The 22,659-nt window shown below is 45.5% G+C and overlaps 1 protein-coding gene across 2 annotated transcripts in view; it reads left to right on the top strand.

Moving 5' to 3' along the window:
- znrf3 (zinc and ring finger 3) overlaps positions 1-22,659 on the top strand; it is a 66,565-nt gene that overhangs the window by 23,049 nt on the left and 20,857 nt on the right. For both annotated transcript variants that reach the window (XM_041937928.1, XM_041937927.1), the window contains exon 2: positions 11,824-11,946. In XM_041937928.1, the coding sequence (XP_041793862.1) occupies positions 11,824-11,946 (123 nt within the window). The remainder of the gene's footprint in view (positions 1-11,823; positions 11,947-22,659) is intronic.

Genomic DNA, 22,659 nt, shown 5'->3' with positions numbered 1-22,659 from the left:
GGGGAAAGCAGAGGTAAGGAGGGAGGGGGGAGTAGCTCTTGCTGTACGAAACTCACCAACTACACACATTTATGCACATGTGAACGTGTGCATATACTGTCCCGTTCACGTTCCTCTGAACTCTCGCTGGCTGGGAGCTACAATCCTCAGCAAACACGCTGTGCAGCGTAAGCCAATGTTCTGGCTAGCCTAGCTTAGTCTAGCCACGCCCTGACAGACACCGGCATGCATGGCCAAAATGGGTTGTTTGTGCAGTTGTTGTGTGGAAGGTCATTTACTAAGTTAAGTGTGTGTGAGGACAATATGAACCTGACCTTTGCAAAAAGCCCTGTCTGTCTGCCCTCTGAGGAGCGGCAGGATTACAACACTCCTCTCCCGCTGTAACTGTGACACACGCAAACACACACACATATACATATACATAGATGTATCTGTGTGAGAGTCCAAAGCAGGGGAGTATGCAGTCACTCTGATTTCATGTTGCGCCTCTCCACTTTGATATGCCAGGGCTACTGTGCATATTTGACAAGTGACTTTGGTCATGTCAAGTGTTTGCCATTCCCTTAATGTAATATCTCAAAGCATCAGGGTTTAGCTGGTGCAGCTTTTGATTATGGGCCAGCTGCTTGCTTTGGACATGTTTGATCTCCGCAGGCCACCTCTGCCGCCACATACTGCAAATCCAAATACCAGGATCTCACATGGAGACCGGCTGCGTTGGCGTCACGTTTTGTTCCATTTCACTATGGTGAAGAAAGAGCTGGCTAATTATTCTGTAATATCATCCAGTGACTTTTAGCAAAATGATATTGTGTTGATATGATCATCTACATCCAAATCCAAACACTGAGCAAACTACTTACAGACGTTCAGTTTTGCAAGTGTGAAGACTTTTGTCCAGTTTAACACTGCATTCAGCATCAGTCACATTTTTATGTGATTGATTGATTGATGTCATTTTTTGGGTTTTGCTCCATTGGACTAAACAATAAATTTTAAAACACCATAGTGGGCTTTAGGAAATTGGGATGCACATTTTCAGTTTTATGACAAAAACTAAACAGTTTATCAGTTATTCAAGAAAATGATCTGCTGCTTAATAATGAAAATAATCCCTAGTTGCAGCCCCAGCACCTTCACATCAGCTTGTTGTTAAGACGCGTAATGTTTGCTGGATGAGGAAGTGCAAATCCATGACTGTCACTGCTGTGGTGTCTCGCTGATTGAAAACCTATGACAGTTTGAGCCCGAGTGGTTGAGCCAGACTGAGGTAGTGGGGTGAGACTAATGAAAGCGGCATTTGGGAATGTATCCTCCTCTTCTTCCCACCGTTTTCCCAAAGTTTGGGATCTGGACAAGGTTGTTGCCATGTCCACTCCAGAGAGCAGGGTGGGAGAGACCCGAGAGAGGGGAGGCAGGGCAGGATGGGCTGCCTATGCTCTAATCCCATTCCTGCAGGCGTAGCAGCAGCAGCAGCAGCTTGCGCCGCATTCCACAACTCTGGGGGCTCTTTGGGTGGGGAGGGAGGGCGAGCAGCATTCCTCCATGGCCGGGGCCATCAAAGACGGCGCGCAACATCAAAGGCCACTCAGAGCCTAGGTGTTGATGACTGCAATCCTCCCCTCGGTCCACTTTTAGCAACCTCCACCCTTCAGCCCTCTAACGCACACACACACACAGAGCGGGCTGACTGCGCCAGGTATGCGCAGCCTCCCTCCTCCCTCCCCGGGCTCACCAGCCATTCTGCAGGAGCATTAATCATAGCTCATTAAGTAGTGACATTGACTTTTGTTTTATGGTGACAGTTGAAGTGGAGCAGGAGATGCCACTGATATTTGGGGCAGTGCTGGCAACGGACATAATCTAGCTGCAGAAACAGCCAATGTTGTGTTGAACAACGGCAGAAAATTGTAGTTTGATAACAGCGTAGTGCTGAAATGGCTAGTTGATTCATCATTTAGACAAAAAAGATAACAGTTTTGTTAAAGAATTAATCGTTTAAGACCTTTCTAAAGCAAGAATGCAAAACATTTGGCAGTTTGAGCTTCTCAAAAAAGATTTCCTGCATTTCGAAGCGATTAATAGTTGATTGAGTTGTCATCAGTTTTATGTTTTTTTGTTTGTTTTTTTTCAAAATGAAATCTTATGGGAAATGTGTTGGAAAGAAAAACAAACCTGCACTTGCTACTCTGCAGTTGCGTGCTGTATGGAATTGTTTATTAATGAGTCCCATTTCCCTTTGCTTGTTACATTGTTAGTCATGCTAATGAATTCACCGTGCCACCTTGATGCTGACAAATAATTTATGCATGTGTTCACCTACTTTTGTAATTGTCCTCATAAGGACAGCGGCCCCTTGCGCACGGAGACAATGCGTTTGTTTGCTGTCGTTACTTTATCTTTGCACATAGATGCTGTGATCTCTTCAGGGAAGGGGAGGGGGGGCAGTTGTTTCCACTCCCCGCTCCTCTTTTCCAAAATGGTGGCATCCAGCCCAATGTTGACCCCTGAACTTTGTCGGCCTGTCCTTTGTTCATGTCACTCTGGGTTTTAAAGACTGAAGAGCTGAAAGTGACACCAGGGAGACTGTTGAGTGTACACACACACACACACACACACACACACACACACGCCATTGACTGTTTGGGGATGCACTCGCAAAGACTTAATAGAGTCACAAGCTCGGCGTCCTGCTCAGTGTTAAAGCTGTCAACCCCAGAGCCTTGTGCTACATATCAGGACATTTACATGATATTAGGTGTCCTCTGCCTGCGTCCCTCGCTCACGCTGAAACCATGACACTTGTTTGCTTTGCCCGTTGCTATGAAGATGGCGTGGAGGTGATTTTCGGGGAGGGTTAAGGAGGGGACAGCGAGTAGTGGAGTGGAGAGGCAAACACATAGATGATGAGGGAGGCTGGCATCACAAAGCTGGCTTGCTTGGGCCATGCCCTTGACTTAAGGAAAAGTTTCATTAGCGGTGTTAAGGGTGAGCTTCTGTCTTCAATCACACACTTGATACAGTGAATTAGTTTGCTTGCCAGAAGTGTGGAGTGAAATTAAATTGTTCACATCACAAAAACATTATTTATGTTCTAGCATTTGCAAATGTCCCCTATTCACTCCACAACATTGTGTTTTTTTTTCTTTATTACGCTCCTCCTTTACTTGGTTTAGACCGCCGAAATAAAAGATGGACGCTGGGCTAGCTTGGCTAATTGTTCCTTTAGTCCCAGTGGAGAAGACAAAAGGGAGGAAGTCTTCATTATTTGAGAGGAAAAGCAGAGGGATCCCTTTACGGTGATAATGTTACAGGAGGTGGAGTGTCGGCCCCACCTGTAGGGCCCTCCCAGCTGCTCCACTGTAACTGGATCCCGCTCCTTCTCTCCTCAAGGCTACCAGCCCTCTTTGAAGTTATTTCTAGTGCTGGGAAAGAGGGGCAGAGAGTGACTGAGAGAGAGAGAGTGTGTGTGCATGTGTGTGTAGTGTGTTAGTGCATGCATTTAAGTTTGTGAGTCTGTTTGTGCATGCTATACATAGAAGGCTGCAATTCAAAACTCTTTCTTCTTTTGTGTGCTCTTTGTACAAGGATAAAACCTGTTGTGATTGTGAAGTAAATGAATCAGCTTCACAACAAGCCCTGAAGTCGTGCTATTTATTGCCTAGAAAACAAACCACCCAATACCTTGATTGACAGTTTTTAGTGCAGTGATAGAACAACTTGGAGAGCGCTGCAGCAAGTGATCATCACTTGCTGTTATGATACATACAGTATCTTATTTTACTTCCCTTTTTCTGGTAAGTAGGGTTTGATGCAGAGGTAATAATGGAGTAACTTATCTCTTAACAGGATCCACAAATCTGAAGTGTTGCCTGGAGTTGCTTTAAAACCTACTTGGTCTCATTTTTGTCCAGAAACAGACATAAGAAAAACCTGAGCAGGCTCAGCACGTCTTAAGGCCGCCTAACCTGTCTGCAGCTAAGAACACAGTAAATCCTCCTGGTGAGGTCTGAGTACCTGTTAAACACACACATCCCAATCTGTACCAGAAGCTTAACCTCACATAGCCTGAGCTGAAACGAGGCAGACTGCCTGCCCTTGCCAGCTTGATGGAGGGTTTTTTAAGGTCATCTTTCGGATTAAGGCTCCGTGTCAAACCTTGATTTCCTTCCTCTGTCCTTCCAGTGTGATGTCTGAGCTCCTCTGCGCTCAGACTGTATGTCTGTGGGCCAGCGGGGAAGGTGTGATGATGTAGTAGAGGAGATGCAGAGGGATGAAAGCAAGAGGAGGCATTCCACATGAGCAGATGGTGACAAGGCTATGGAAAAATTTGACCTATGACTTATGACTGTCAATCAATTGGGACTCGCCACATACTTCTTGCAAAATATGGACTTATAATAGCAATCATGCAGTTAAGAATGAAAATTACACCTCATGAAGAGTGTGAGTGTGTGTGTGTGTGGCAGCTGATGAGGCTGTCTTGTGGACTGGACAACTAAGTATTCAGTTGTGTGTGTGTGTGTGTGTGTGTGTGTGTGTGTGTGTGTGTGTGTGAGTGTGAGTGTGAGAAACTCCTTTTCTCACCTACTTTAAAGTAGGATGCCACTTTCGCCCACCAGAAATGCGGCTCATATAAGCACCCAGTAAACACCCTCACCTCATCTGTTTCAGGTCACACCGACTGTGTGTTTGTGCGTGTGCAGAGGAGGGATGGGGGTTAAGCGGCAGCAGGTTTGGAAGTGGTTAAAGCACACTCCCATGTCCGCCCTGCAGGGCACAGGGGGCTGTAGTCGACTGCCTCCTGACCGCGCCACAGTTTGCTGTCAGGGAGGGTGCAGCAGGGTGGCCGGCGGAGGAGCTGGTGATAACATGCTGTCGACATTTTGCTAGTTTGTGCGTTCTGGCCAACAGTTTTATGTGTGTTTGCTGGATGTTAGATAATGGAGCGTCCACGTTATGTGCTGGTTTGCATAAAATGGCAGTTCTTTATAGGTGGTAATTTAGGCTTATTAGTCTGGTGTTTTTACTGTTCTGGTGATATCTTTGGAGCTAATGACCTCCTTCCAGCCAACGCTATCAAATGTACTTCTGAAATGACTGAAACAAGTATTCAATTAACAAATGAATCAGGAGCTATCCGATCGAATATTGGTGTCAGGTGCTAATGCTGACATAATTCAGTCACTGGATATGGAACTATCCAGGTACCGAACCTTGATTCCATAGTCTACTTACAGTTATTTGACAGGGTTTTTGGTAGTGAACATATTCATCCTTTCCATACAGTTCTTGGACTTGTAGTGCTAATATAAACCTGATGGAGAGTCAATTTGCCATAGCGCTCTTTGAAATTCTCTTATTGCTTGTAAGCTCATGTGTAGAACTCCTGCTAGTAGATTGTGCTGTGCATTTGATTTGTTCAAGTTCTTCAGAAACATCAAACGAGTTGCCATCCTAGCAGTCTGCACTGCTCCACCTGTTGTTACCTACAGTTCAAATACATTGCTATGGAATATATTTAGATTTAATGCATTTTTCTGTATTTTTCATTTTTTTTAATAACAATGATATAATGATAAATGCTTTATGCTCTTTTAATAAGAAGTGCTCTGTGGTTTACTACAGCCTCATACAGTATAACCTTACACATAATACCAACAACAATGATAATAATGCTAACAATAGTAATGATAATCATCATTTTTAAAAAAAAGAGCTCTGGTATTGGTATCAGCAGCTGTCTAAATTCAAGTATCGGATCAGAACTGAAAAATATTGGATCGTTGCATCTCTAGTAATTTATGAAGCAAAAAATGTCACAGTTGCTGAATCCAGCTTCAGACAACTGAGGAGTTTCTGCTTTGTGATGCATTTGTTTCACTTTAAACTGAATAACTAAAGATTGTTTGGACAAAAGAAGAATTAGAAAGATACTACCTGGGGGAGCTTGTCGAGGGCACCTTTTTCCCTGGTTTTGAAATGTTACAGAATAAGTGATTGATGGATTAATTAGGAATTAAGATATCAATTAAGACATCAATTATAGCAAGAATTAACTCACTGGTGGATTTTAGCTATAGGTTCAAGCAGTGACGGAGAGCTGTTCCTTTACCCATATGATTGCTGATCATTACTTTGTACTTGTCACACTTACATGACAGTCATGCTATTAGCCACATTATCTCTGGGAGTGATTTAATGTTGATTGAAAAGTAAGACATTAAGGTGCAAAAGCTCACAATAGGTAGTTAACTGTATGTGTCGCAGTTAGTTACTGACATACTGATGAAAACTGACATGTATTTAGTGGACTCCTTGTATATATAAAGGGTTTTATTTGTTTGCATATACTCTGCTAGATGAGGTGAGTGTCTGCAGATGTAGGTGTGCGTGGAGCTGTGGGTGTCTTGTGTGTGTGTGTGTGTGTGCTTGTTAATGTCTCGTCCCGAACATCCAGCTGCTTTACCACCATTTCCTGTCCTGGCCTGGCCTTTTTATTCCTGTCCTGGCCTGGCATGGCCTGGCCTTTTTATTCCTTCCAACAGCTCTGAGTGTTGTGAATGTTATGAGGCTCTGAAAGACACCACAGGTCTCAGGGGAGACTTAGTCTGTGGCCTGTGATCAACATACCCAACCGACCATCCCATCCCATCCCATCCCCTCAGCCCCCAACACAACCGCCCGCCACCTCCGCTGGCAAGGCTGGTGTGTTATTCCAGGAAGTTGACAATACTCCCCCCCCTCAATAGAGAGGGTTGAAGCCCAGTGCTGGGGAGGGGAAAGTGTTGGTCGAGGTGGCAGTGAGGAGGGGCGTTGGAGGAGGTCGAAGGGGTCAGCTGAATTAAAGGCCCGGGGAGGTGGGCGGGATGCTTCTTCACTGGGGTGAATGAGTTCATGGCGAGTGGACGGTCAGCGAGAGATGCCGCCGAGTTACCCTTCGGTCACCCATGATGTGTTTCAGGCTGCACACTAACCAATACACACGCCTGTGCTCAAACAGTGAGATACGTAAACACATGCGCAGTGCTGGGGAAGCAGGTGGGTGCGAGGACTGGCGACGTGCCCAGGTTTTTCTTCCTCTAGATTGTGTGTGCATGTGAAATAGGTGCCAGCTCTTCTTCCAAAATCCATAAAGGAAACCTATGAACAACAGATCTGTCTGGTTAATCATTTAGCCAGCCTCACAAAGAACATCTTGTAAAAATTGTCTGTGGCTGGCACAGGCTTCAGACAACAAGGCAGCTTTGATAGCTGCAGCAGAAACTCATCCTCGGTGTGACCTGAATGCCATCGCAGGACTTAAAAGAGATTTTTTTTGGAGCTGATTTTTCAAGGGCTTGCATGTAGGGGTCTATATCTGCATCCCATACAGATCAGTTCAGCTCAGGGATCATTCTCCTCTCCAGTCCGCCTACTTGCTTTTTGATGTTTTGAGCTCCTGGTGTGTTGTAGCGAAGATGTTGTGTTGTAAAGCACAGCACATTAAACACTGTGTTGCAGCAAGATTTCCAACCCTGTGAGCATCTTTTTCCCTTAAGTTCACACGGCCTGGCCGGTGGTGTTAAACGCAAGAGAGGAGCTTCATCTTTTTAAAATTTCTGCTTTGTCACAAAGAAAATGGTTGGGTTTTTTTAGCCTTGGGGATGTTTAATGTGCAAATACAGGCGTTGTGGAGAAGTTCTAAAGATTTCAAAGGCGTTTTGAAGAATTTTTAAAAAGTTATCCGGCAAAACAAACTTGCTGATTGTTACTTTTTGTGTCGACCATTACTGCTTTTCATGTTGGAGTGAAAGTGCAAGTGAGGATAGAATTTGTAACGCGTACACATGCACAGCTGTGCAGAAAAAAACAAGCTCTTTCATGCATATAGCATGGAGAGGGCAGGGGAGGGTAACTGTTTTGGAATTGGGGAGGGATGAGGGGGTAATGGGGGTTTGTAACCAGGTCCACCAATAATTTAGAGGGAGAGAGGAAAAGGGGGTGTGGCAAGGGGAGGGGGCAGAAGAAGTGGTTGTTGTATGATCAAAGGCTCAGCGAATTGTGTCACAGACAGACGGAGAAGAATGGCGTTGGGTTGTGTGACTTGCATTTTGATTTCCTTGGAGAGCGGGGGGGTCGGGGTGGTGGTGGGAGTTTTTAGAAGTAGGCCCCTGTTTTGATCCCATTACCAACTTTTATCAGGTCACTTGTTCGTGGAGGAGACAACCTTAAAGGACTGGGTTAGATGGAGTTGGGATGTTTTGGGATGTTTTTTACAATTTATGTTTTTTCTCTCATCTGAACCAAAGGAGGAAGGAAACAATATTATAAACTAAATTTACAATAAAATTGAGATGAAACAGAATCAGTCAAATAATGAAAGAGCACCATGGTAGGAATCAATCTTCATCTTCTACTAAATATAGTACTAAGAAGATGATAATACATGAGAAAGCATCCCATGTGAGTAAGAAGTTCTACAGGTGGCTGTGCAGAAAGGGGTGGGGGTTGGCAGGGGGGTATGGCAAGCTTGAGTGACAGGTGGAGTTCAAATCCCCTCCAGGATTTCATTGAGAGTGTGGCCTCTGTAACGGGATATTCATGTGAAAGGCTGCCTCCCCCAGGGGCAGGACAGGCAGGGCAGAACAAGAGCCGCCCCCTTGTGGCACTTCAGGGGCGCCGGATGCCCTTCACCCAGAACCCTGGGTACGGAGGAGTGGAGCAAAGTGGAGCAACGGGGTGTTTCCAGTGGGCTGAGCTTGTGTGATTTGGGGCCTAGCAGGGAAAGCTAGCAGTTGGAACACAAGAGGGGACAGTCTCTGTCATTTTGTGTGTGTGTGTTTGTGTGTATGTGTGGAGGCACGTTTGCATATGTGCTTGTTGCTCCTTTGTGCGCACGGCCAGTAGCTGTGACCCACTTCACTAGATCACCGTCTCTCATCCAAACCAGGCTCCTTTTCCTTTTGCTCCCCATCCCCACATCCATCAACGCCTACGTCAACATCTGACAAAAAAGAAAAATCCCTGTGGTGGAGATAATGGTGCAATGGCCAGCCTCTAAAATAACAACATGGTCCACAACAACAACACTGCCCCATTTGGAGTGCAAGAGCCCCCGCACAATGGCCCAGTGTTCAGGACCCAGGGGCGCAGGCGGGGCTCCCCGCTGCCATCCAAGCTGTTAGACAAGCAGGAGAGAGAGGTCATAATCACACAGCAAGCAGCGCTCCACTTCCTGGTCCTCCTTTAGACTGACTGAGACACAGATTGAGCCTCTCTTTAGATCCCCTCCTACACCAAGTCTTTCTGCTTCCCCCCCAGCAGCCTGCTCATGGAGTAACTCACATGAAATTCAAAATGTTACCTCAGTTGACTGGGAAGTGCGGTATGCCTCGGAGAATTGTTACGGTTTTAGAATGATGATATGTGGGAGGGGCAGGTCGAGATATGCAGGTTGAATGGAAACCTGACTAGGTTACGCTCTTTTATCTTTGCCTTTCCCTTCAATTTTGGCGTCCTCCGAAGGCTGAGAGGGAGAACGCGCTCTGAAATTATCATACCAAACGTGTATGTAATGTATACCTGCGCTGCCTCCCTGCTCCTGCCAGCCCTAGGCTAATATCTATCTTCCAAACAGTCATCCAAAGCATGGCGGCTCTCTGCTCACCTGTGTTCACAGAAACTGCTTTTAGAAAATGTGCAGCGAGGCAATGAAATGCAGGGGCACAGAGTGAGTGCATCCTGTGAATTAGTGAAAAGGTGTTTTGAGTCACAGGTTTTAGTCAAGATAAACTGTGTACCCCTTTGAGACAATGATCCATTTTGTTTCGACGGGCAAAGGTTGTGGTTAAATATTGTAGCTCAATCTTTCATGTTTCGTCATATGCATGCTCGTCTGTGTGTGGGAGGCCTGAGGAGGAGGATTCAATGATGAGTGTTCTTTTCTCGAAAAGGTGCAATTCAGAGTCAGAGAAAGTGTAAAAGTGTGAGTCTGCACGTTTCTTTGGTATTAAATGTTCTTCTAACCTGGATACCTTCTGGATTTCTTCAATTTGGCATCTGCTGTTTAAAACTAATACCAGTCTCTTCGTCAGATGTCATACCGACACTGTGGAGCTCCGTAGCGGCACACGTTGTCCACATTCCTTCCCTGTGAATCTTCAGTCGTTCCCCTGATTTGCATGTGACCCCCTTACCCTTGGCTAAGTCCTCCCCAAAAATCCTTCAGGTCAGAGGCTTGACCCCTCTGCCTTGTGGCACTGAAGTGACGAGGCGCTTTCTGAATGTCTCTTCAATTGGCCTGCTGCACGACTAACCTGCTCCCAGTGTGATGAAGTGGGGTTCAAAGGTCAGGGGTCACCAGAGGGAGAAGGGTATCTCAGGTCATCAACAGTGGCCCAGGGGCCGGAGTGGCCGAGGGCTCGGCGCCATAGTGCTGCTTGATTGGGGTTCTGTGGTCATCGGGTTAATAGGATAAGTGGCCTGCAGGTCAGTTTGGCCCAGTTTTAATGCTAATACAGGAGCTTGTCTTTGCACTGTTGCCAGGGTGGTTGGTGGTTCCAGGATTTTGGGACTCCACTTGGTTACAGTTTTAATCCGACCTAGATCAAGCCGATCATTGTGGTGAATGGTTGACAGCCATCAACGCCCTCTTCTTTTTGCTTTCTCTTTGTTTTTAGTTTGTGTTTGTATGTCTCGCGTCTTTTATTGCGCTGTTCAGTTCAAGTGATGGCCTGCTGTGATTGTTGGTGTTATCTGTTGACTTCCCTCATGATACAGATGCCTCTTGGGAGTGCATACTAGCACATACACTAGATTGATGATTAGATAACAGCTTCTAGCTCTTCATGTGATTTTTTTTTTTTAATTCTCATTCTGTGACAACATGTCACTCTCTAGCCTTCTTCACCATCTTCCCACAGTCAAAACAAGTAAAGTAACGGAAGTGCTTTGAGATAAATGCTTTGAGATAAATGCTTCTGTTGGTTTGCAATTAAGGAGGCTTCCACCTCTTTCTTTTTTTTTTGGCCTGGCGAGTGAGTCAGTGTTTGTGATGTCTACTCATCCTTTAGCTTTAATCGTCTGTGTAGACACTGTCTAGGCGCTTGCTCCGCAGAGCTTTTGGCACAGAGGACTGAGCCAATTTAGTGGCCTCAAGTGTCGTAAGAGGACGACTCAAGATAGTCCAATAGACCGTCATCAGACTGTTTACGTTGGTGTGAAGCTTCAGCATCCACTTCTTAGTTTAATGAGACAAATCGTTGTGCAGCATGTGTGCACATAAGAAATGGCAGCAGCGTTAATCATTTGCAGCAGTAAGAGAAGAAGTAGACTTAACATTCCTTAAGTAGAAATTCAGTGAAAATCTGCCTCTTCAGCAGATCCATGAAAGCTCATGAATCCCAGTTTTGCTTATCTGCTGCAGTTCTTTGAGAGGTCTGTGCTGCGTGTTCAGATCCTGCATGATTTTGCTGCACACAGCAAATACTTCAGAGACGTCTAATGCTTTTAAGCTCTTGTGTTTCATCATGGGAAATAGGTGACAAGTGGATTATAAATTGTCATACTCCGTTAGGGTGGGGTGGTGGTGGGGCCTAATCTATAAACCAGTGGTGCCCAAACTTGATGCATCGTGTCGGCAAGCTTGTGACTTCTTAAAACACTGCACATGCTACTTATTTCTTGCATTAGGAACTTCAGACACATGTTTAAATATGATGTCGTGACAAGCTTTTCAGAACTTTGCTATGCTAACGTTACTCATGGTCACCTTTTGAGAATAACAGTAGCTCAATACTTTTTCATATGAATACTTATCTATCCCTTCAATCTTTTTTCCAGATGCATCCTTTGGGACTATGTAATAATAATGATGAGGAGGACCTCTACGAGTATGGCTGGGTCGGAGTGGTGAAGCTGGAGCAACCAGAGCTGGACCCCAGTTGTCTCACTGTGCTGGGAAAGGTAAAGAACTAGTTGTTTGTTGGTTGTTTGTTCTATGTGCATGCATTAGGGTGCAACTGCAGGTGAGTTGAGTAATGCAATGAACTGAAAAACCATATCAGTTTTGTGATGAACATCCTACAGCTAGGACTTCAGTCATTTTGGCACCTTAATGTGATGATTTGTGTAAGTTGAGTGTTAAGACTGTGGCGTGAGACATAGAGTGCGGCTTCATTCATTTCATATTTTTTGGCCATTTTCAAGGGAAAAATCAGTTTCTACATTTTTTACAGCTACTATCTGCAGCCAATTTTCACATCCTGGGCCATGAATACACTGAAAGAGTAATAAATGTTTTACGATTTGCATAAACACAAATCTTTGAAAATCTTAAGGGTGTACGTCCAAACAGATAACAGCACTACGTGTTGAATGTTCTGGCAAGAGATTTTTGGCTCCGTGAGCAACGAGCGGGAGTGTGAAGACAGCACGGTGTTTTGTGTATATAGACCGTCTCCTTTGCTACACTCACATCAAGGACAATTCTTTCTCTTGTACTTAATTAAACCCTTTTAAGAATTCGTCTTTGATCTTTTGTAGTCACAGTGACAATTCACGGAAGGATGATTTTGTTTTATTTTGTTTCTTACTTCCCATTGCTGGGAGAATGAGGGTGAACTGAATCCCTCCCTTGTCTCTCGCCGCCCCCCGGTTCCCCATCCTCCCTCCCTCCTCCAGTGCTCCCAGACCCCTCTGGAGTCTCCGAGTGGTATTTTATCATGCTTTAATTAAGTGTTCCTCTTAATGGAATGTACCAACATTCCCCGGAGGATGATGGGGGGGTGGGGGGGGGCGGCTGGCTATAGTCTCATTTATCCTGTGCATGCCCGGTGACAGAAAGAGAGCAGCCATTCATAATTTAAGGAGCCCTTGTGCCGTATAGACATGCTAATGGTGCACTTTCTTTGGTGATGGTTGCTGCTATCTAGCTGATGCATACTTATGCTGAGCCCTGAAACCTGACCTAATGTCCAGCACTCAAACTTCTCTTGCACTGTAGCTGAGAATACATCATTGTCACGGGTGGCTTCACTCACTAGTAAATGCTCTTCATGGAGATGATGCATCCATGTTTGAGGAGCAGTTAACAGTTCCAGAGGGAAGATGAGGAAACTATAACTGGTTTAACTTGTTGTTTGCCACTTCCTGCTACTATAATTGTCACAGAAACAGTATGCCGGTAGGACGGTAAGACAGACATGATTTCAGTCTGTAAGAGAAGAACTACATGCTTTTTAGTGGCAGGTGGTGAATGTTTAAATGGGAAACTGATTTTACACGTCTGAGTGTGTTCATTGGTCTTAAGGAGCATTATTGGATATGTGAACAAAGTTGTATAAAGTCTTTTGTTTCTCCAGAGGGAGCTGAGTGAAATCTGATGAACTGTCTCACTGTCACTTCCGATAGCAATAAAAAAACATCTAGAGGTGTGGTGTTAGAAAGAAATGAGCTTCCCAGACCTCTGTAGCCTGCCCCTCATCTCTGCATGAGGGCAGAGACTTGAGGCTACGTTAGCTGCTATATACATTACTCACCGAAATCTCTACGCGAGCTGTCGCCAGGTGAGTTGTATTGTGGGTAACGTAGGCACCTGTCTTTTAAAATTGAAGATTTCAGCGATGGGGTGGACGGCTGATCATCATCGGGCGATTTGGATCCTGAATGTTGTGGCTACGTGGCATGTGCATTAGCCAACTGAGCCACAAGACACCCGAGTGGCAGAAACGCACACCTTCCGCTCACTGAAACCAGCCAAAGCGGAGCGCTAATGAGCTGGCCATTTTTTATACATTCTGGGTTTGATGTTTTGCTAAGGGACACTGTAGTGAGGATGGCAAGAACCTTCGCCGGTAACCTTTTGGCCTCTAGCCAGCCCCCCTAACCTCTAGACCACTCTGATTCCTCTGTTTTTATTCAGCCAGGGCTATAATTAGAGAAGGGAAAGCCCATTGTTGCATCTTGACAGACCCTCGCCCGGGGCCCGAACACAGCTGGGTGCTCTGCGTTGGCACTGCCGCTTTTGCCAGGCCAGACAGCGCAGTGTTTACCCCCTGCCAGTCTGCTTACTCTGCCCAGCCAGCCAGCCAGCCAGGCCACCATGCCCAGCCCCAATCCGGATACTATGCCCGCTCTTACACACTCACCCCGCCTGGTTTGGCCTCATGCTCGGCAGCCCCCGCCCCCCTCCTGCCCTACCCGACTGGCCCCTGACTGAACCCAAGAGCCCTCTCCACTTTGCTGCCACTTTGCCACCAGCAGTGTTGGGGTCTTGTCTGGTCAATTTAGATTCCATTTAATTACAAAATCCAAGTGAACGCACAAAACGCCATTAATGCTGTTTCCGCCTGTCCATGTCTAAACACGAAGTGTCTGGGAATACAAGACCCCTACTGTGCATAAGAGCTGGTCAACATGTAGCAAAGGGTATTCCCTCCTCCGTCAAGGAAGGGGCTTGCATTAGTGTAGATCGTTTTTTAGAGCAAAGCGTGATTGAGGAAGCTAAATGGGATGAGCTCTTGCTGTCCCAGGAACTAGACTTTTCCATGTTCTTGCAGCTCTTTCCACAATTGCAGAACTGCTGATACATTGACGAGATGGTTACCTGAGCACCCAGGTTATAACACAGATTTTGCTGCTGTATAGTTTCTTCTTTGGTGGAGATTTTTTTGTGTTTTGAGTATTTCCACATTCACAGCTTTTTGGTTTGAGCTTTAAAGAAATTCCACACAGGGCATTGTTCTTAATGCCTTGTTGTCAGCATTATATCGCTTTGATTTCAGCTCGTGCTAAATTATTCAGCCTAGTTATCAGCTTAGATTTCAGACTGCTCTAACTGTCACGGAGATGCTCTGAAATCAGCAAATATTAGCAGTAGAGGAAGAGGAGGAAAAGGGGTCGGTCCTGCTGGCCTCTGAAGTCCACGTGCAAACCTCACCAAAGTGCTGGTGTGTCATATATATGTACACAGTTTTTTCCTGCACTTCCTGTCTGGTTCCCGTGAGAGCTGCAGGACTGTTAAACCCCTGACTTCTGTGTGCGGCAGCGGTAACCCCTCCCCATCGTCAGGAAAACCATGTGCAAATTGGTTCCTACTGTAGCGAACTGTGTTCACACTGACAGTCTTTGAAGTGGTTTAGTTGTCTGAGTTATGGTGTCATATAAGGGTGACGCTGCAAGGTGCCCTGGTGCAAGTAGACCGCAGTTGTGAGTAGTTGCCTATCTTTAGTTGCAGCTTATGAAGTCGCTGCTTTCTTTAAGGTGTTGGCAAATGTTGTAAATCATGCTTACACCTCTGTCCACATGTATCTGTTCTCTAGATGAACTATTTATTGCAGTCAATAACATGTTTTTGGTTGTCATTTCCTCCCTGCTGCCTGACTTTCTCAGAACTGGCCACCCTCCCTTCTTCTCCACACTGTGTTTCACACACATACGTTGCGATTTTTGGCAGCTCCTCTGGAACATGAAATCATGCCACTGGCTTTCATTGGTGGCCCAGGCTGGCCGGGGTCTTTGTCGCCGTGCCAGTGAGATATCTCTTCTTTCAAGTACCGCGGTGTCAGTCCAATGGCCTCACGCGGCCTTAGCATGTCGGCATTTCCCCCTTTCATCCTCCTCGGGCTCTCATGACATCAGCCCCCAACCCGGGCAACTGGGGGAGGGAAGGCGGAGAAGTGGAGTGGTAGTGGATAGAGAGAGGAGTTGGAGGACAGAGGGAAGGGAAAGAGGGTGGGGGTTTGGCTTCTCAAGGAGATGACGAAGGCGAATGTGTCTGGTTTGGTAAGTGGGTGGCTGGGATTTGTGTCTCGCTTGGTACAACATTTTTTTTTTTTTTTTTTTGTACGCACATAAGCAGAAAAATGCGACCCATCCTCCCACACAGCCCTGCAGCTTGTGTAAAGCAAGTCTCTTGGCTGGCATAGCATGTAAAACTCCCTGGTATGTGCTTGTTGTGTGTGGCCTGGCGCTGCCCTCGACCAGCTCGTCTCTGAACCACGATCAGTTCCACCTTAAACACCAGCCAAAGAAAACATTTCATCGCAGCGGAGCGCAACTGGCCTGAGACCAGCCGCTACAAAGCACTTAAAAATAACTAGAGCAACAAGAAAAGTATCAAGATCTTTATTGACATATCCTCCCAGAAATAAAGCTAGCTCCTTTAAAGTTTTTGCCAGAGGCACACAACCATAAAAAGTGCGTCCTGTGTGGGAAGCTCTGTCTTACACACACACATACATACACAATCCTAAAACCGCAGTTGCCATGGAACAATGTGAGGGGGCAGAGGAGTGTGTCTGTGTGTCTTTCTCTACCGTGGCCCTCAAGTTGGCACTGTGGGACAGCAGGCCAGAGCAAACAGCTGCTGCGCCTTAGTGCTAAGTGGCTTTTGGACTCTAACCGTGTCTGGCATCTCAGCCAGAGCTGTAGAGGGGGTGTAGTGTGTGTGTGTGTGCGGAATGACAGGGATATAGAAAGTAGGCGAGGGCTAAAAGGACGGTGTGTGTCAGTGTGTGTCTGAAGAAGAGAGAGACCTGCATTAAAAGAACGAAACGGCAACAGACAGACGGGTGTGATATTGCGGGCGGCTGGCTGCGAGCCTGCGGCCAGGTTAGCTGTCCTACACACTCAGGTGCGTGCTAGAGGTCGCCCCAAGGCCACGGCAATGCCAGCAGGGTGTCAAGCCGCAGGGCTTGTTGTAAAGAAGCTTCAATGCCGGATTGAACTGGCTGCGTTTTGGCCTGCCTTGTTCTCAGACCACTTCTAACACGGCATGTTGGCCTTCATGGATGGGAGCACTGTCTGATCAGTGCGTGCATTTGTTGATGTGCCGATGTGCGCGCACATTAGCTCATCGGCTGTTTATCAGTGTGGATAAGAAGAGGGCTGCTGGATCAGCTTGTGTTTTGATGCAGACAGCTACATGACTCACAGAATCTCTCCCATCTCTCTCTCTCCTCGCTCCTTTCCTTTCCCGTGCCTTTTCCCTCTCTCTCTACAAAGACTTTAGTGAAGCAGAGAGCCTTGATAACAGAAAGAAAGAAAATCGCTGTAGTTTTACACTCTGCAGTCTCCAGAATTTGTTTTGTTAAATTGCAGTGAAGCCACAATAGTGATTGATTTACAATAGCGGCTTTTGTTCAATGCAGATGAAGTGAGTTCTTCTCGCTCAGAGTTTTTAAAAGAAATCTTTTCATAGCAGAGACATGAAGATGCAGCATATTGATAAGACAATTTTCCCCTACGCTTGTGCTCAAAATGATCAGGCTTCCTTTCAGCTGAGTGCGGCCAATTGCAAGTCAATTTTAGGTTGTTTGAATCAAGACAGCTAACACTGGCAGCTTTAGCATGTAGTATAATGGAGGGCAATGCTGCAACTTCAGAAATTTCTGTGCTTTGTCAGATATATTGCAAGTAAAGGGAGATTCCAGTGCCCTTCCGTTGTGCTGTTCTGCCATTGACAGCTATGTTTTTGTCAAATTCAAGGGTTCTAGAAAATATTTCTGAGCATTTCCCACACATTTTTACCACAGAGGCATCCAGAAAGTTTCAGGCATTTCCAGTTATCAGAGGCTGCATTCATGTCTTTATTAGCTCCTGAAATCAAACGTGAGCAATGAGCAGTCCAGCTAGCCTCACGGTGTGAAGGGGTAAAATGCACAACCCTAACTCCTTAGCTTCCTTTCCACCTGCCCCCTGAACAAACACTTTGAAACACCGCGGCGTGGAGGGAGGCATGGAGGGAGAAATTGAAAAAGAGAGGAGGAGCAGCAGGGAGAGAAGAAAAAAGCTCGTGAAGCAGGGAGCACTCAGGGGCCTGCCTCTTGGGCTCTCCTTTCATGTTTGTGTACGCCTCAACTTGCTGATATTATCTTGGCCGCTCTTCCTGGCGGGGTGTCGGGAGAGGTTTCCACTGTGACCAGGCAGGGGCCCCTCTCGCTCTCTCAACCCCCTCTCTCGGGCTGTGTTGGAGCCCTTACCCACCTTCCTACTTCAATCCACCCCCCCCCCAAAAAAAAAGGCCCTCTCCTAAATCACAGCTTCACCACGTTTCACGGCGCTTGGAGGCGCCCGGGATCCCACTGCGCTCGTTTCCATGGTCACTGGGAAGCTCCTTGTGTCATGTGGCTCAAAGTGAGCCGTCCCTGGGCCGAATTACCCAGCTTTCAATGGGAGGCCAAATGACCATTATTAGACTTCACAGCTCAGGCCCCTATTTAAAGAGAGAAGAAAGGAGCCCTGGGGACTTAAGATGAGACAGAGATGGAGGGAGAGAGAAAGGGTGAAGGAAGAAAATGGAGAGAGGGTGACGAAGAGAGGAGGGGAAATTAGAGGAAAGAGAAGAAAGTAGTCTTCGCACCATTGTGGAGTTGCTTCTTTTTATTTTTCCCCTCCCTTACGCTGATTTTTGTTCGTAATCACAAGTGGAATTTGAAAGTCAGACTCCAGCCACAGCTAAAGCTCTCCTGTCTGTCAAACAGCACCCAGAGAAGACGGGGCGGCGCTGGATCAAAAGATGTGCCGTGGAAAAAGTAAATCTTAGAAAAGATAGGACCAGACATCCACCCACGTCAACCAAAGCCATGTCTTTTCTCTCTTCATCTCTGCCTAAGCCTGTTGCTTTGTAGGGGAATGTGCTTGTGTGCGTGAGAATCCTTGTGTCCTGCGCCCCGCTGTGGATGTCAGGGCCTTGTTGTCTTTACGGCTCGGGCCTGCAGACCGGCACTGAAGCCGGAAAGTGAAGCCCCCTGGTCCCCACATGGCTAATCTGAGGCCTCTTCCCATTACAGATGATTCCTGGAGTGACAGTGTCACCCTGCTCTCTTGGTTTAAACTTTTTTTTCTAAGGAGGGAAGGGTGGGCCCAGCGCAAGGAGATTTAGACAAGTTGTGTGTGCATGTGCGTGTGTGTAGTCGGGTGAGGAAATGGAAGAAGAGAAACGGAAACATGGAGATAGAGAGGGGATGAAGAATGACAGTGCACCTGGCAGAAACTGGGAGAGACATTAGCAGCATTTATTGGACACCAATATAACAATAAAATGTAGATGAGACATCTGGATAGCGCTCGTCCTTGGTTGAAGATTACTTAAAGATATTTTCTGTATTTTAATAGTCTAATATAGTAATATAAAAGTATATAGTAATAATATTCTATTACAATACTTCTACAATATTTCTCTCTGAAACAGTACAGTAGGGGAGCAGCACCTCAAAACCGTTCTTACAGATACTACTTTGATGTGGGTTGGTATGATGCGATAGTAGGTGTATAATTGTTGACCAATCTGATAAGCACAGATACTGTGACAGACAGACGTCTTGCTGAGATAAGACAATGATGAGGTGATGTATTGGAGTCGCAGCTGAATGAGGTAAACACACCTGAATATTGCACCATCTTGCCGTGCTTTGTTCAGATCCCATTTACAGCCACAGTCATTTCCTGCTTTGATGTTATCTTTATTGGGACGCAACAAAAGGAAGAGATGCGTTGCTGTGTTTGGTGAAGAGCTGGACCCGTAGAGCAATGGTTTCCTGTCTTTTAGACCAGTTCAACCTGAAATAACGTGATTACTCCTCACAGACTGTTTTATATGAATACTTTTTAGAGGCCTGCAGAAGTAAAATCTAATTATGAGGAAAAAAAGCAAAGATTAGAGGAAATTCTGAATAAAATACGTGAAATACGTGCGCGTTATTATATGTGCGTTGTTTTCTGCTTCCTGTCCTGTCAGGACCTCTTTAGGATTGAAAGCTTTGTCCTAGATTACTTAAAAGGCAACTCCACCAATTTCTGCCCATCAAAGTCTGTTTTCACGTCATCTGTGAAAAAAGTTGTATGAAGCCTGTGTGTCTTGTCAGGTCATGTTGCATTGTAGGTAATGTAGACGCCACGTTTTCACAATGAAGAAGAATCGGTAGAATAAAAAACAATGATATTTCTGGTTCTGCCGCATCGATTTTAATCCCTTTTTTAACAATGTCCCTCGGAGTCTGACAATGTTATAGGAGTGCAATGCTAAGCCTGTGCTTGCGATGCAGTACAGGCTGTACCTTTTCTTAGACTGCTGCATTTTCTTTACATTCATTCTGTCGTCAAAGCATTTACTGTGTATCATCTGCTGAAATGAAATGCACAACCACAGGTTAAGTCATTCCCACCGCTGGCCCACTGCTGGGAAGACTGCACAGCGGGAAACGAGAGGTACAGTAAGAAGAGAGGCAAAGTGGGGGTTATAGGGCCGAGTCCCGACCTGCTCTGCCTTGTTTGCCCAGGGAAAGGAGACAGCAGGCAGAAGCAACACCCCTGCACTGGCAGCAGGATAGAGAATTACAAGACGCAGAAGCAACAACAGCAACTTCTTTCATGCAAGCATGGACATGGTCTCCTAAAGCGGCTTCAAGGCACAGAGAGATTAGAGAAAAACCGTGTGGCTGCAGACGAATTAAGGGAAGGAGAGAGGTGGCCGTTTAGTGAGCCGCCTCAGCTCGACTGAAATCGCTCCATTTGGATTATAGTGTGTGTTTACACTAGAGCGTTCTGGGTAAAGGGAAGAGCAAATACTACTATGTTGCTCTTTTGTTTCGTAGTAATGTCAGATTCAGAAATGCCAGTTAACCCATAATGAGGCTTAATTGTTCCAGTTTCTGTAGGTATGTAGATATGAACTGATTCAGTCTGCACGTCAGCTGTCAATGGCAGATGCACCTGTACGTTTGAGGGTTGTGGTTGCTGGTTAGCTCACAAACTGAACTAACTCTTTGTCTTTGATTTGGGCTGAAAAAGACTGTTGGAGCGAGTGCTCACGGCTTTGTTCAGAAGAGGCGTTTCAGTCATCTGTCTTGCACATTTGAGAGAACTGATATGTTCCTAAAACCCAGATTCCAAAAAAGTTGCAACGCTCTATAAAAGAGAATGTGATTATTTGCTCATCCTTTTTGATATATATACTCAAATGAAAACAGTACAAAGACAATATATTTAGTTTTCTACTTCACCAGCTTCATTGATTATTCTGAATTTGATGCAGCAAAATGTTTCAAACAAGTTGTGAGAGGAGCAACAAAAGACTGGGAAAGTTGTGGAACGCTCCAAAAACACCTGTTTGGATCATTCCACAGGTAAACAGGTTGATTGGTAACAGGTGATAGTATCATGATTGGGTATGAAAGGAGCATCCTGGAAAGGCTCAGTCGTTCACAAGCGAGGATGGAGCAACTTTGTGAACACATGATTGGATAAAGGATGTTACTGCATGGGCTCAAGAACACTTCAGAAAACTGTTGTCAGTAAACGCTTTGATTGAATCTGTTTTTATTTACATTTTACACAGGGCCCCTTTTCACTTTTTAGAATCGGGGTCATATTGTAATCAATACAGCTGTTTGCACATGATGCAATGACAGTTTCATTCATGCTCTACACCTGAAGCATATTTTTAGACATGCAACCACAGTGCACAATACTGTGCCTGAACGCATCCTGCGTAGACACAGACGGAGAACTCAAGCTACTGTTTCACTACACGCTACTCTAATGGCTTTAATTGAGTAAAGTTAAGGGCTCTTCACGTAGACAGTACATTAAGATGTTGCAAGGCATCAAAGCCACAGAGTAAAAAAATTGAAATTCTCAGTAAAATATTAAAAATAAAGCATGATGCAAGCAAGCAAGCCCTATCACTGAAACCCATCTGACTGTGAGCAGAGTCGTCCATGTCCTCGAAAGCTGACGAACACTTAACACTTTATCTTTTATGTGCCAGTAGGCTTGCAGCAGGCAAGCACAAATCCATCATTTCCCTTGTCTTTACTCACTCCCAACTTTATTGTCTTCCCTCCCTTCGGCTGACAGCTCTCATGAAAAATAGGGTAAGTCAGAATTTTCAATAACAGGAGAAGATTTTTCCACCCTCAGGTGTCCCTTTGAGAGCAGAGAGGCAAAAAAATAATAATAAAATAAAAATTCAGGTAGTTCTTCTTATCACAACTTATCTTCCACCTCATTTATCAAAAATCAGACAAGCATGTATTAGTATTTAACTTAGTGCTGTTCTTCAAAACTTTAATATTCACAGAGAAAACATCAAGGGCTTTTTGACTGACAGTGGGCCTAATAACTACAGATAATCTCAATAATTAATATGATTTTCTCCCTCACAATTTGCCACAGATATTAAAAAAAAACAAAAAACAAAAAACAAAACCACATGGGTATCACTAATCATTTCTAACCAAGACTTCCCGTCGCTTTCATCCAAACAACTCCTGTTTGGACACTGGAGGAGAAGAAGCTCTTAAAAAGTAGTGTTCTTGTCCCCGGCCGGAAAGTTTGTTTATTTTCCTGTGAATCACAAAGGGCCAGAGCCCAAAACCGGTAAGAAAACAACATGGGAGGGACGGAGAGGAAAAGTGGAGGAAATTTAATTAGCGGTTGTCCATTCCTCCGGCCCCAGCGTTTGGTCTCAGCAGGGCAGAGCAGTGGGCAGCAGGAGGACAGAAGACTAAAAGGCTTCGAGATAAGCGGCGGTCTGAGCCAGTGCGTTTGCGTCCGTGTGCGTGTTTGTGTGCGAGTGCGCCCCGAGACATCAAGCTGTGGAGGCAGACAGGAAATGCTGCCTGTGGTGCACAACAAGCAGGACAAACATGTGTATTTAGTAGGAAAGATGTTTAA

This window comes from Chelmon rostratus, chromosome 5 (assembly GCF_017976325.1).
Source record: "Chelmon rostratus isolate fCheRos1 chromosome 5, fCheRos1.pri, whole genome shotgun sequence".
Lineage (NCBI taxonomy): Eukaryota > Metazoa > Chordata > Actinopteri > Chaetodontiformes > Chaetodontidae > Chelmon > Chelmon rostratus.
The sequence above is the reverse complement of the archived record's forward strand: the minus strand, read 5'-3'. Positions and strand labels throughout refer to the sequence as shown.